General features: G+C 36.9%; 2 protein-coding genes across 3 annotated transcripts in view; one reads left to right on the forward strand and one right to left on the reverse strand.

Annotated features, from left to right (window-relative positions):
* The window catches only part of cltca (clathrin, heavy chain a (Hc)), a 72,369-nt gene extending 63,851 nt beyond the window's left edge, over positions 1 to 8,518 (forward strand). The window contains exons 31-32 of one of the 2 annotated variants that reach the window (XM_066651222.1): positions 4,452 to 4,527; positions 7,885 to 8,518. In XM_066651222.1, coding sequence (XP_066507319.1) covers positions 4,452 to 4,527; positions 7,885 to 8,021 — 213 coding nt within the window. In that variant the 3' untranslated portion in view covers positions 8,022 to 8,518. Of the gene's footprint in view, positions 1 to 4,451; positions 4,528 to 5,694; positions 5,829 to 7,884 lie in introns of those variants that run through there. The other variant, XM_066651223.1, reaches the window with a different exon arrangement.
* A 747-nt stretch (positions 8,519 to 9,265) lies between these two features.
* ptrh2 (peptidyl-tRNA hydrolase 2) lies at positions 9,266 to 12,197 on the reverse strand. The gene is made up of 3 exons (XM_066651224.1): positions 12,153 to 12,197; positions 11,740 to 11,850; positions 9,266 to 9,910 (listed from the first exon to the last, which is right to left on the reverse strand). Exon 3 carries the CDS (start codon positions 9,900 to 9,902, stop codon positions 9,390 to 9,392), a length of 513 nt encoding a protein of 170 aa, XP_066507321.1. The 5' UTR covers positions 9,903 to 9,910; positions 11,740 to 11,850; positions 12,153 to 12,197; the 3' UTR covers positions 9,266 to 9,389.
* Positions 12,198 to 13,720: the final 1,523 nt, after the last annotated feature.

Here is a 13,720-nt window from a genome sequence, read left to right on the forward strand (position 1 = left end):
GTTCAATAAATAAACACCTTGCTTCGTTATGTGGGAGAGACTTAAACATTAAGCAATTAATATAGTAATTAAGTATTAACCATGTAAAACAAAATATAACAAATTAATACATATATAAATGTACAGACTGGCTATTTATTTGTCACTAAAATAAGTTGTGTAGGACCTTGGCACAGCATTCAAAATAAAAAGGAGTCAATCGTAAAATAAATTAAAATAAATACATTTGAATCTGAAAATAAGTCATTTCATTTTGTCAAACAAACAAATCACGTGTGTGCCAGTCTTGCGATTTTAGCACTGTTCTGCTGAAAGCTTTTCCCTAATGCCCAGTGTTTCTGAAATGTTGTACATGTAGTCATGTGACTCAGTGGGACACCATGTCTCCACTTTCTGTGTTCATTGTTTCAAAGTAAAGTCTCTGTTTTGTCCATGGATCAGCCTAATGTCCAATACAGGATCCAGCTAATTTTAATATCAAAATGATACCTGATCCTAATATGGGATTGGTGCATTCCTAGTACTAACTGTTAATCTGAAAAGTAGTATGATTTTTAAGAGTTTATAGTGAAATAAATTGTTTGTATTAATTACACTGTTATTTGATTGTTAAGGATTACATATAGATGATTATTGAGGATTTGTTTGTATTTGGATTGGATGGGATAGAGGAATTTAGGGGTGTGAGTGGGTTATAAATTGAAATTGTGTTTTGATAATTTTGTACTGTATATTTTTAGGTTTTTATTATTTATTTTGTTTACCTGACCAGGGACATATAAGCTAACTATGGTGCAAAGCATATTTTCCTCTTAGAATATTAATGTAGGCTAATACAGTTCAACTAAACTAAAAGTTAATTACAAGTGGCACAGCAGTTTTGCTGTAACACTTCAAGGATTTGTGGTTGGGGATTCAAATCCTGCTCCAGGTGAATATCTGTGTGGGGTTTGGAGTGTTCTCGCTGTGTCTGTGTGGGTTTCTTCTGGGTGCTCCGGTTTCCTCCCACATTAGAAAGAAAGAAAGAAAAATGGAGAGAGAGAGAAAATAAGTGATTGCATCCACTCATACTCATCTATTTCCTCTTTATAGTTTGTTTAAAAAACACAAACAATAAAACAAAAGTCAAGATGGCAGTTGAAACTGAGTATTGTGACTAGAATGGCTAGAGTTGTGACTAGCTGTTTTTCAAATAGCAAAAGAAAATATTTTTACAGGCAACAAAATCCACAGCAGCAACAACCTGGTCGTTAGGGTGTGACAACCTGGTGGTTGCTATGTAGCCACCACGCTGTTGCTATGTTATTTTAGGTGGTGTCAAATGTGTTTTCCTGTAGTTGATAAGGTGTTGCTAGGTAGTTGTGCATATGATTAAGGTGTTTGACACTTCCTAAGTGCATAAAAAAACTTGTAACGATAGCCACTAGGGGTCCCATTTTACATTTTCAAAATTAATATATAGAATATCTCAGTGAAAATAGTGTATCAACAAGCAACTTGGTTTACACTGCAGTCTGCAGGGTGTCTCAACTTTGCGATGAAATGAACAGTATTTACTCAGAGGTCAGTTGTGAAAAAATGTAACTTTTTGATATCAGACTTGTTACTTGGTCAATAGGTAGTAGTCCTGGTCCCCTGTCCACCCCTCAAGTTCAATCTCAGCCCTTTTGATTGATGAAGACTGTGTAAGACAGAGGAAGGGGGGAAAGGTGAGAGAAAATGGAAATCAGGGGAGGGATAGGAGGAAGAATAGGGGTGAGAGGAGGGGTAGGTGTGATAAGGGTGATGGTCAAGGAAATAAGGAACAGGAGGTGTGAGGGGAGTTGTATGATGAGACATAGTTTCTCTTTAGGTAAATATCCAGAGACTAGTTTACATTCAAATGTGTTTGCATTTCAAAACTTAATACCTATAACTGTTCAGCAGACTACGCAATAATTATTAAATCTCTTGTGGGAAAATGAAATATTACATTTAATGTGACAGTAGTAAGGACACCAGATGGTGCTACAACATTATAATTTTATATATAAGATTATGGTTAATGACTTACTAGTCCATGGGGCATCATTTTGGCATGTTTTTGCAAAAGTTACATTTTGAAAAAAAATTAAATAAAGTTTGTTACTAACCTTTCTGTCCCAAAAAGTTAATTAAACATGGGCCTGTATTAACTTATTGTGCTAGAACTCAAATTAAGGGGGGGGGGGGGGGGGGGGGCATGGACCCGCTCGGCCCAGTGTCTGACAATTTTCAGAGTAACCACTATGAAGCCAGTTTATGCTTAAAACCTCAGATAGTTGCTAGTGGATATATTTTTCTTTACAACTTCAAATCCAGTGTGCTACAGCAACAAAGTAAATATTATTTGTGAGTGCACAATCACAGCATAGATTCTGTGATTTACATGATGTTACAATGATCTATTTATACATCTTACCTTTTATTTTTTTTAAATTATTTATAAAATTTTTTTAATGTAATTTTGTTTAATTAGTTTGCTTATTTGCCTAATGGCTTTAACTTTCTATGTAATCGTTCTCTTTGAACTATGGGAACGCTGTAGTAAAATCCAGTAATGGAATTGTGGGACCATGGCATGCAGCTCTGCGGACTTTAATGCATCTTTTCTCTGCCTATGCAGTTATTTTAATTTATGACCTTGAAGTTTATAAATAAGGAAAACTAATTTTGCTAGGTGTGGTTGATGTTTAATAACTTGGATCTTAATTCACCTTCTGCAACCACTTCATCCTGGTCAGGGTCATGAATAATATAATTAAATTATTAAATTATGTATAATTTACAAATCCTTTCATATATGTAAATAAAGGATTTTTGGGTGACGGGTTAAATGCTAATAGAACATATTAATCCTAAAAACTCACTTTCTCCTTGGAATTATAAGGTTCTATAAATAAAAGGCAAAACATGAAAATAGTAAATTGGTATAAATGGCATTCCTAAATATTCTGTCCAGTGCAGAAGTCAATTTTAGGTAGGACCCATGAGTTTAAATTTCCTTCAAGTTAGACAGCAACCAGAGACTGTAGTAAACGGCTCCATCAAGCAAATGTAGCAGCTCAGTATAAACACTGTATTACCGTATTTTCCGCACTATAAGGCGCACCTAAAAAACTCAAATTATCTCAAAAGCCGACAGTGCGCCTTATAATCCGGTGCGCCTTATATATGGACCAATATTGAGCCAGGTCTCGCAACTACGGTAAGCAGCCGCTTACTTCATTTTCTTCCGCGCGCGGTGCATGCTGGATATATACCGGTATATATATTTCATTTCCATTTGTTTTTTATGTAAAGACCCCAAAATGGCTCCTATTAAGAGACACGCATATGACGCAGAGTTTAAACTCAAGGCGATCAGTCACGCAGAAGAACACGGGAATAGAGGAATAACTTAGTAAAGTGAGCTTTACGTGTTTATTTTGTGTGTTGTGTGATTTTAACGTTTGAGCAACGTTGAGTTATTGATATATTGTTATCGCTTTGCACTATTTCGAGTGTTACTATATTGTGATTATTATTATTATTATTGAATCGAGGAAAAGTCCCCCCCCCCACTATGTGGGGTATATTAACATTGCACTACATGTTTTACCTTAAACTACGCTGGGTTGTAATCTATTAATAAAGTTGAACTGACCTATCTGACTGTTTTGTTGACATTCCCTTTAGCGCAGCTCCATCTAATTGATGCGTAACGTAACCCCCAGCCTCTACTGTAGCGTCTATTGTATGCGCCTTATAATCCGGTGCGCCTTATATATGGACAAAGTTTTAAAATAGGTCATTCAATGAAGGTGCGCCTTATAGTGCGGAAAATATGGTAAGTTTGGTTTTATATCAGAAATGTTAACTCTACACCAAAATATTTTTATCTTTTGAGAGAAAAAGATGGACAGATGGAAAAATGAAATTAATACTTATGTTGTGATTTAGGCCCCATCAATTCAAATATATCGTAATCTAATTTACCTTTCAGGCTCCAGGTACCTTTCAGAATAAATATTTATAAAATGTAAGACTTTAAGATGTTATGCAGTTGTACAAACTTAGAAATTATTATTAACTGAAATTCACTAATTCATTTAATTGTCACATCATTGCTTTATTTTTTTCAGGACAATATACAGTTAAGTTTAAGTTTTTCATCATCTTTGCTGCTTCAGTGAACTGCGTGGTCACATGACAAAAAAACAGAACCAGACTGGTCTTCCTGTATGTATTCAAAATGCTGAGTGTCTTACAGATAGAACCTTCAAGAACAGTATGTGTTTAGAAAGACCAAAAAGGTTAAAAAATGTGTAGAATTTTAAACAAAGTTGTCACATAATATGTGAATAGCAAAATTTTTTACAAAAATATCAGATAGATCCTTATAATTCTAAGGGGATGAAATGTTGAAATATGTTCTTTTTCATTTTTCTAAGGTGGACAAGCTGGAGACATCTGAGTCTGTAAGGAAACAGGAGGAGCAAGCAACAGAGTCACAGCCCATTGTTTACGGTAAGATCCGTTAAATTTAGTAAAATATTAACACACCCTAGTGATGCATGATTTGAATATAGTTGTATCTGTACATGTCATGCAGGTAAAGTGCTTATCTTATTGTGTGACTCTGTCAGTGTGGCCAAATTGTCCCAATAGTCTGGCTGCAGATATGCACTCCTTGCCAGATGTACACTCTGTTTCTGTTTAACGAGTCGGGAAAGATCTGTACAGTCTCATTTTTGTCGATTTCTGTGCTGTGTAGGATGACCATATCATTGCTGTATCAATTTCTGGTGCTATATATGATGCCTGTATCACTACTGTAGGGATTTCCTGGATGTAACCTAGCTTTGAATCAGTTACCTGCAGCAGAGCATGTTGCCATATTACTATTTCATTCCATTATTATCAGTGTGACAACACTAACGCCCATTCATTGTTAGTCTTGTTGCCCAACAGTACGTGGCTTGTTTTGGCTTTTTCAAACTAACAGAATATACTCATGGTAGTTGTCATTTTCTCAATCCCTGTAACAAAACCTAATTTCCATTATTCTGTGTAGATTTCACACACACAATATTATATATAAAAATTAATTATGAACAAGAATGTATAAATACAGCTAAATAGTGTTAAATAATGTGCCAAAATCTCAATTGTGATGATACAAAATATTTGACAAATACTACAAACCTAATTTCACACCAGACCATGTGCATTAGACTGCTTTAATCAATAGTTTTTCACATCAGCCACACCTGTAACTGCGTGCACACACATTCCTCTCTCTTCTCCAGCCAACAGACCCAATGCAATTCAGTTTCTGTGGCAGATTGTGAACTGTTTTTATACACATACAACACAGAACCTTGGTGGTGCATGTGAGGCAGAGACTGCATGTCTGCAGCCAGATGTTTTTAGGTGTTTTTTGATTGGGGTTAAGCTTTGTTAAGGCAACTTTTGCATCTCCAGGAGCCCTTCCCTTCCAGAGTTAAGGCTCATTTATGCTCAACGTTAAAAACGGATATGGATGGAGCCTTCTGTCCATACTCTGCGTTCAATTCGTACATAATCTGCACGTTTTCTAAAAGTTTACGTATGCGAACGTGACGGAGCAATACCACTGGAGTCTGTGCGGGCAGGATGTGAATGGTGATGCTAATCACTCTGCCTCACTCACAGGCGCACAGTGCGAGTTCTCTGCCTGATGTGAGGCTACCTGGCAAAGCAAGTTATCGAATGCCCTGGCAGACATCCGAAAGTATTGGAAATGACATTCGTCATCTATTTCCCTCATTGGTAAGACAAGTGAATAAAATTTTCCGTCCAAATGTTGCGCAGTATTTAATGGCCTCACCAAACATCGGCAACTAGAAAGCTACCTATTTCGTCGTTTTTAAAATTAAATAAAGAACTACAAGTTCCTCTGCCGTCACCATGTTTGACTTTTACTACGAACTGCCCTCCATTGAATGTGTTGCTCAACAACCATGGCAACGGAGCTGACGCAAGGAAGTATGTGGGCAGTAACGGTTTTTTCGCTTGAAGCGCACTTGTACGTTTCTGTACGCAGAGGGAATATAAATGAGCCTTTAGATACAGATCAAGGAAAAGCTAAAGTGGCCACAAAGCACAGAAGACAAAAATCTTTTCATTTAAAATAAAATTAGTAAATAAGTAGCTAAAATATTGTGGTTTAAATGAGAATGACGAGATGTTTTGCTGAAATATTGTAGTTAAGATCAATGCTTATGTTGGTGGTGTGTAAGGCCTAAAATTAAACAGCTAACTAGTTAACAAACTCATTTATCCTACATTCATTCTAAAAATGTGCTGATTTAAATGAACATTGAATTGATTTATTTACCTTATTTAGTTGAACAGTGAAACGTTTTTGGAACTATTACCATTGGATAAGTAATCAGACATTTTCTGCAGGTTTTAAACCTATTTTCAGTTTTGATACTAGTGGAATGGTTTAAGGTAAACAGCAGCAGAGTTTATTTGTAGTGCAGGAGTTATTGTTTTGTGTTCATCTGTAGCCAAATATGATTGTAGAAATGTTTGTGCTATAGGGAAATATTTTGGGGCATCAGGTGAAACAATATTCAGGAAAATTTAAGTATAAACAGCTAGATTTCTCTTCAGTCATGCCTACGATTAATAACTAAGTAAGCCTAACAATAACATCCATGTAATTGGCACAAGCTGTGCTAATGGTTCTTCATCTTGGCCTGTACAGTAGTACGTTAACTTAGAGCTTAATTTGTTCTGTGTTTGAGCTCATAACTCAATTTGCAAATATATCAAATTAAATTTCCCCATTAAAATGAATTGAAATGTTATTAATCGGTTAATAAGAAAAATGTAATTTATAAATAACAATGTATAAAAAAAAATACATTATAAAAGAGAATGTATAAAAATAAACTGGTTCTATTAAGTATGTTTACCTTGAAAATCATACAGATATGCTGCTGGAGGTGGAGAATATTTTTGTTTATTTTTTTATATTTTGGTCTCCTCTTCGTGCTCTATTGCTTAACCTAACTTACTCGCTACACACACACAATGCTATAAAAAACAGAGATAAGACAGAGATGCTTGCACGACAAGATAACCAAGTGAACTGAATGCTCGCTGGGCTGTCTAGTTGAGGGTTGCATAAGGTCGTTTGCTCGTAACTCAGACCTCGGCTCAACATCTTGAAGCGAAAAAAAAAAAAATAATGACTGAGCGGAGGCTCGTATCTTGGAAAAATCATAAGTTGATTCATTCGTACTGTATTTTGAGGTTATTCAAAAGGCTAATCTGAATTCTGTAGTTCCTTTTTTCCATAAAAAACCTACCTATATAGCACATTCTAAAGCATTTAATTTTGAATACCAGAGCACGTCGACGTATTCTAAGTATTTTTACGTTAAATAAATAATTGGGGTGTAATTTTATACACTGCCGGTGAGAAGGCTCTTGCTGCATGGTTTAGAAATTAAAGATACAGACTTTGATGGAGCTGGCAATGACTAAAATGGGGGCAAATATATAAAAATATATAAATTTGCCTAAAAATGCTTGTCTCACTCATCACTTGAAATATTGTCTTATTTTCCATTACAATTCAGAGATTAAAAAGTAAGGTAAAAACTTTTGGTTTTTCCTATCAGGGGAAAAAAAAAAAAAAAAAAAAAAGACCGAACATAAGATAATAGATGTGACACTGTTGTTGCTTAATTGATACTTATCATAGTATTGATTTAATTTAGAATTATGTTTGAGCTGTTTATTTTAAATTACATATGAACAGTTGAGTTGACATTCATTTTTTTTAAATAAAGAAACCTATCATTGACCCTATTCACTCTGTCTTTACAGGCACACCCCAGCTGATGCTGACTGCTGGCCCAAGTGTGCCCATACCACCACAGCAGGCTTATGGCTATGGTTACACAGCACAAGCCAATTACGGCCAGGCTCCTCAGGCCCAGACCAACTTTGGTTACAGCATGTAAGGACCACCTCCATACCTCCTCTGAAATGCTGCCGCATGGTTCAGCCCATCCATTTCTTCCCACACCTTCCTCACCAGCCCCATCCTGTCCTTTGTCCTTGCAGGAGATATGAGCAAAGTTATTTTTCTACTTTTTAATAATTTGTTTTCCTTTTTACGCTGTCATGAAGGACTCTTTCTGCATTCATCAAAAATACCCCCGCCCCCACATTCTATGTGTTAAAAATCTCACGCCTACTTTTTTTTATGGAAATGTTTTGTGTCAAGTGCAAAGAGCAAACGTCCAATTTGCACTCTGTAGAGAGAAGGTAATACTAATATAGAATCTCTTTTTGGTGTGTGAGCAGCTTGTTCAGTCCGTCTGTAAAATGCATTTAACTGTTGTATATTCAAACAACATTAAAATGTTTAAAAAAATATTTGAAGAGCCACATCAATAAACAAACACTACTTGACAAATAACAATAATACTTTCCACATTGGGGCAGTGTGGTGTTTATGTATACATGTTTTTTGTTTTTTTTTTAATGCATATGGACAATAAGACTCAAAGTAAATTGTTCTTTTCCCAGCCTATGCAGGTTTCCCAAGAAAGTCACCACAGTTAAAATTTTTGTTCAGTAAACAGTACTCTTCTTTTGGGACCATTCCATTCACAGAGGCATAATTAAAAAGAATGTGTATTTGGGGTGTGTGTGGTGGGGGGGGGCTTTTTTCTCTTCCCCACTCCATGGATTTTAGGTCACCAAGTGTACAGAGAAAATGTTATCTATTAATCCTTGTCATGTTTTCACACTTAAGCATTTAAAGAAAATTTTGCCAATTTGATAAAATGCATACTCAACTATTACATTTTAAAAGCTGCATTTTTCTATACTATATTACACATATGTAATTTGATTAGAGCATAAGATGGATAACTTTGAATGACTATCTCCTCTCAAGTATAAATTAGAGAGGCTGTTTGAAACCCCTCGCTGTAGTGTAGAGCTTAATGCCCATTAATGAAGTGATATCAGCAAAAAATAGTGAAGAATTGTCTCACCAACTCCAGGTCATAATTGTACTCATGCAGGTCTCCACTGGATACTTGAGTAAAGTCAAACATTTTGAAATGGTTCAAGTTAATGATTAAATGTTTAAGAATATAGTGTGAGAGAGAGATGGCTGATTTAAACCTGAAGTTAGAAGACTTATCTGTGTGTACACATACTGCAAAAAATGTATTCATATGAAAGGTGAATTATTTGCTTCCTAAAATAAACGGTCAAGGTGATCAATACTGTCATGTTGGCCTTTTAATACACCCTTTCATCACATGTCACCAAAGAAAAAAAGCCCAGCAATTGCATAATTGTACAAGTGTTATCTAGTAGAGTTTCAAGTGTCCAGTCACTTTGTCCACGAGATCTGAAGGCCCTGGTCCAACTCCAAGAACAGTCCTTGAACCTGGAGCAATCTGCGTTCTTCCAGCATCCTGAATAAGGCTGACAGTCAGCCCAACTTCTTTTGCATGCATCAACAACTCCATAAGGCTCTCCTCGTCTGGTGCCTTGACCACTACTTTAGGCTGACCACAGTATTCCCACTGTTTCAGAAGGTCTGGATTTCGGCGCTGGACCTGCTTGTAAGCAGATACAGCTGCATGAGAGCACTGAGCTGCCACTTTGCCTTTCCCCATTTTGAGATCACTCCGGATTACCAAAATCAATTTGAATTCGCCACTCTCTCCCATAACACTGTTTTCACTGGGATTTCCACAACCAGCCATCAGGCCACGTGCAGGCTTACTGAGCCACCCTTTGAGGTACCATCCACAACACAGTCCACATCCAACACCAGCCAACATGGCCAAAGCCAATGAAGTGTATTCAGAGTCCATCCTGAAACCTGTTAAAATTACAAATAGGTTAGATTACTATGCCTTTAAAATCAGCACAATTGGATCAATGACCTGAATGATTACTTTTAGATCAATTATAAGGGAAATTAATTGACAGTTTTAAATTAATTATGGTCAAACAAGACACGTTCATTAAGAGTCAAAGTACAAATACTTTTGTAGCTCAAGTTGTAAGTAAATCAATATAAAATTTGCCTGTACTAGTCTTATGTTGAATTAAGGTTCTGTGTTGTATGTTTATAAAACCATATTGCAACAATAATGCATTTGTGAAACATGAGATTTTTAATATTCCAAAACTTTGTAATTGCATTCATAGGTGAAGCTATACAACTGAAATATAACTGGACTACAAGCACCTACCTTGTTTCTACACTCATTGTCCATTTTAATAGTTCCACTTCCCGTACAGGTGCATTTTGTAGTCCTACAATTACGGACTGTATTCCTGTATATCTGCATACTTTCTTATACAGATTTCACCCTAATCTTCAATGGTCAGTAGGACCACCAACAGTTGAGCTACTGTCTCAAAATTTACATCTACAATGTGGACCAACGAGGAATATTTGTTCAAGTGTTGACAGTGTTTAAAAACTTTAGCAGCCCTGCTGTGTCTATCTACTCGTTCCAGCACAACACACACTAACACCACGACATGGTCCAATCAAAGCATTCAGAGATGCAGTCGAATTGTAGAACATTCATTCATACGTTATCTGTAACCCTTATCCAGTTCAGGGTCGCGTTGGGTCCAGAGCCTACCTGGAATTGGGCGCAAGGCGGGAATACACCCTGAAGGCTGGCGCCCTCACAGGGCAAGACACACACCAACGGACACTTTTTCAGTCACCAATCCACCTACCAATGTGTGTTTTTGGACTGTGGGAGGAAACTGGAGCACCCGGAGGAAACCCACACAGACACAGGGAGAACACACCAAACTCCTCACAGACAGTCACCTGGAGGAAACCCACGCAGACAGGGAGAACACACCACACTCCTCACAGACAGTCAACTGAAGGAAACCCACGCAGACACAGGGAGAACACACCACACTCCTCACAGACAGTCACCCGGAGGAACCCCACACAGACACAGGGAGAACACACCACACTCCTCACAGACAGTCACCCGGGGGAAACAACACAGACACAGGGAGAACACAGCACACTCCTTACAGACAATCACCCAGAGTGGGAAATCGAACCCACTACCTGCTGCACCACCGTGCCGCCCTTAATTGTAGAACAACAACGTGAAAAACCGAGTAAATGCACAATGCTACCGGCAAATATACACCATCCAGCTCTCGCTGATTCATTTCGTCGGCCACTAATCCAATGAACGTTTGAACCTCTTCAAATTAACACGGGGTAATTTACGAGCTGCCGATGTGAGTCGAATAAAAAAACAAATGTGATCACTACTGCAACTTGGAGATTGAACAACTAGCAAGTTTTGCCGAATGTTAACACTGCGTCGCGTAGACTGTGAATTCTTTCTGGAAAAACCAGCGCTCTGTAAGGCAAACCCTTAGAAGGGATAGTTTTAGACCTTACTTTTAATTGGAAACAACAGCGAGCAGGTACTAAAAACAATTACCAGCTACAAAATATGCCTATGGAGGGAAAGAGCCGAGTAGCTTATTTACCATTCAGTGGTAAAGCCACGGACAGGCTAATCCACCGAATAACAACCCGTACATGAACGTGCCCGTTTAAAATATGCCTTTTTAATTAATCATGATGTGCTTTTGGTTTGATTCAACCTTTAATGTCGACAGACAAAAACTTTACATAGACACATGTCTCACCGTCTATCTTCTCACTGCTCCCGCTGTGTAGTCTACATGTGGCGACCAATCACAACAGCATACACTCGTCTGAAGTTCCCTCTTAGGACCCTTAGACAACCACCGTACCGCCTGGCTTAAAACAAACAAACACAAACACACACACTCGTGACATTTGAACAATAGAATAACACTACATCATATTTGTAGTAGGGAGCATAATATAATGAAAAGGAAATGCTGTTTTATTATTTAATGCTGCGTGACAATCATAAATATACCATTAAACAAACCACTTAGCAGACTTTATATCAGACATTGTATTCGAGCAGTATTAAGGCAATAATGATTTATAAATTTTTATGTATAAATACTATCTTCTTTTGGTGTTCCCTGCTATTGTTTAACGTTATCAGGATAGTTTCAAACATTACGTCATTCATTCGCTGTAGGAGTTCGTTTGCCAGTTTTATTAGTGGCGTACACTTCGCCAGCGGCTCTCCGCCAGTTCCTCGCCAGTTTTACTCCGGTAAAGTTGGTTTCATATTCAGATTTCTTTCTTCAATAGCTCTCAAACGGTGCATGCAAATGACTTAAAACTTGCAAAGTATTGTTTTTGGGATCCAAGACAAGCAACTACAATTCAGTTTATGTCAGAATTGTTTGCCATTTAAAAAACACGAAATATATTGTTTTCTATGGGCTGCCGCAATCTCCGCGAGAGCTAAGGGACCGTTTACAAACTACACTACACAGTAAAAACGAAGGTGACGAACCTCACACATGATGTATACTACATCTCTTACCTTGATAACTTTAACCATTACTGGCCCGTGGTTATACATTTTTCATTACAAATTTCAATAACTTTTGAACCTTTGATGATATGGTTTCTAAACAAATTGTATTTGATCAAGTGCCATCCACATGACATACTACACCTCTTATTTTGGTCAATTTAACACTTACTGGCCCGTGGTGATACATTTTTCATTATAAATTTCCAATAGCTTTTGAACCTTTGATGATATGGTTTCTAAACAAGTTGTATTTGATCAAGTGCCACCCACATGACATACTACACCTCTTATTTTGGTAAGTTTAACCCTTACTGGCCCGTGGTGATAAATATTTCATTATAAATGTCAATAGCTTTTGAACCTTTGATGATATTGTTTCTAAACAAGTTGTATTTGATCAAGTGCCTCCCACATGACATACTACAACTCTTATTTTGGCAAATTTAACCATTGCTGGCCCGTGGTGATACATTTTTCATTATTAATTTCAATAGCTTTTGAAGGTTTTATGATATTGTTTCTAAACCAGTTGTATTTGATCAAGTGCCACCCACATGACATACTACAACTCTTATTTTGGCAAATTTAACCATTGCTGGCCCGTGGTGATACATTTTTCATTAAAAATTTCAATAGCTTTTGAAGGTTTTATGATATTGTTTCTAAACCAGTTGTATTTGATAAAGTGCAACCCACATGACATACTACACCTCTTATTGTGGTCAATTTAACCCTTAATGGCCCGTGGTGATACATTTTTCATTATAAATTTCAATACCTTTTGAACCTTTGATGATATTGTTTCAAAACAAGTTTTATTTGAACAAGTGCCACCCACATGACATACTACACCTCTTATTTTGGTAAATTTAACCCTTACTGGCCCGTGGTGATACATTTTTCACACTGCTAAACACCTCTCCCCAATCTGTACTTTCATGTATAGTCTGATACACATCAAGTTTCTTTTTATTGTTGATATTTGGATAAAACATTCCTACCATATAACGGTATTCAGTTTATTAAATGCAATACAACTAAAGCATAGACACTGTTCTGGTGTTTGATGTGAAGGAAATCAAGCCTTACAATTCTTTTAAACAGAAACATCAGGAATCACAAGTGTAATCTGTTGTGCCAGTGCTGCTTTGTGTGCACGTGAATGGAGTCAGATTCTGATTGGATTTTCAGAGTTTGCATTT

This window comes from Hoplias malabaricus, chromosome 18 (genome assembly GCF_029633855.1).
Source record: "Hoplias malabaricus isolate fHopMal1 chromosome 18, fHopMal1.hap1, whole genome shotgun sequence".
In the NCBI taxonomy this organism is placed as follows: Eukaryota; Metazoa; Chordata; class Actinopteri; order Characiformes; family Erythrinidae; genus Hoplias; species Hoplias malabaricus.

Coding starts and splice junctions, on each gene's coding strand:
- ptrh2 (XM_066651224.1), bottom strand. CDS start 9,902: ATGGACTCTGAATACACTTCATTGGCTTTGGCCATGTTGGCTGGTGTT.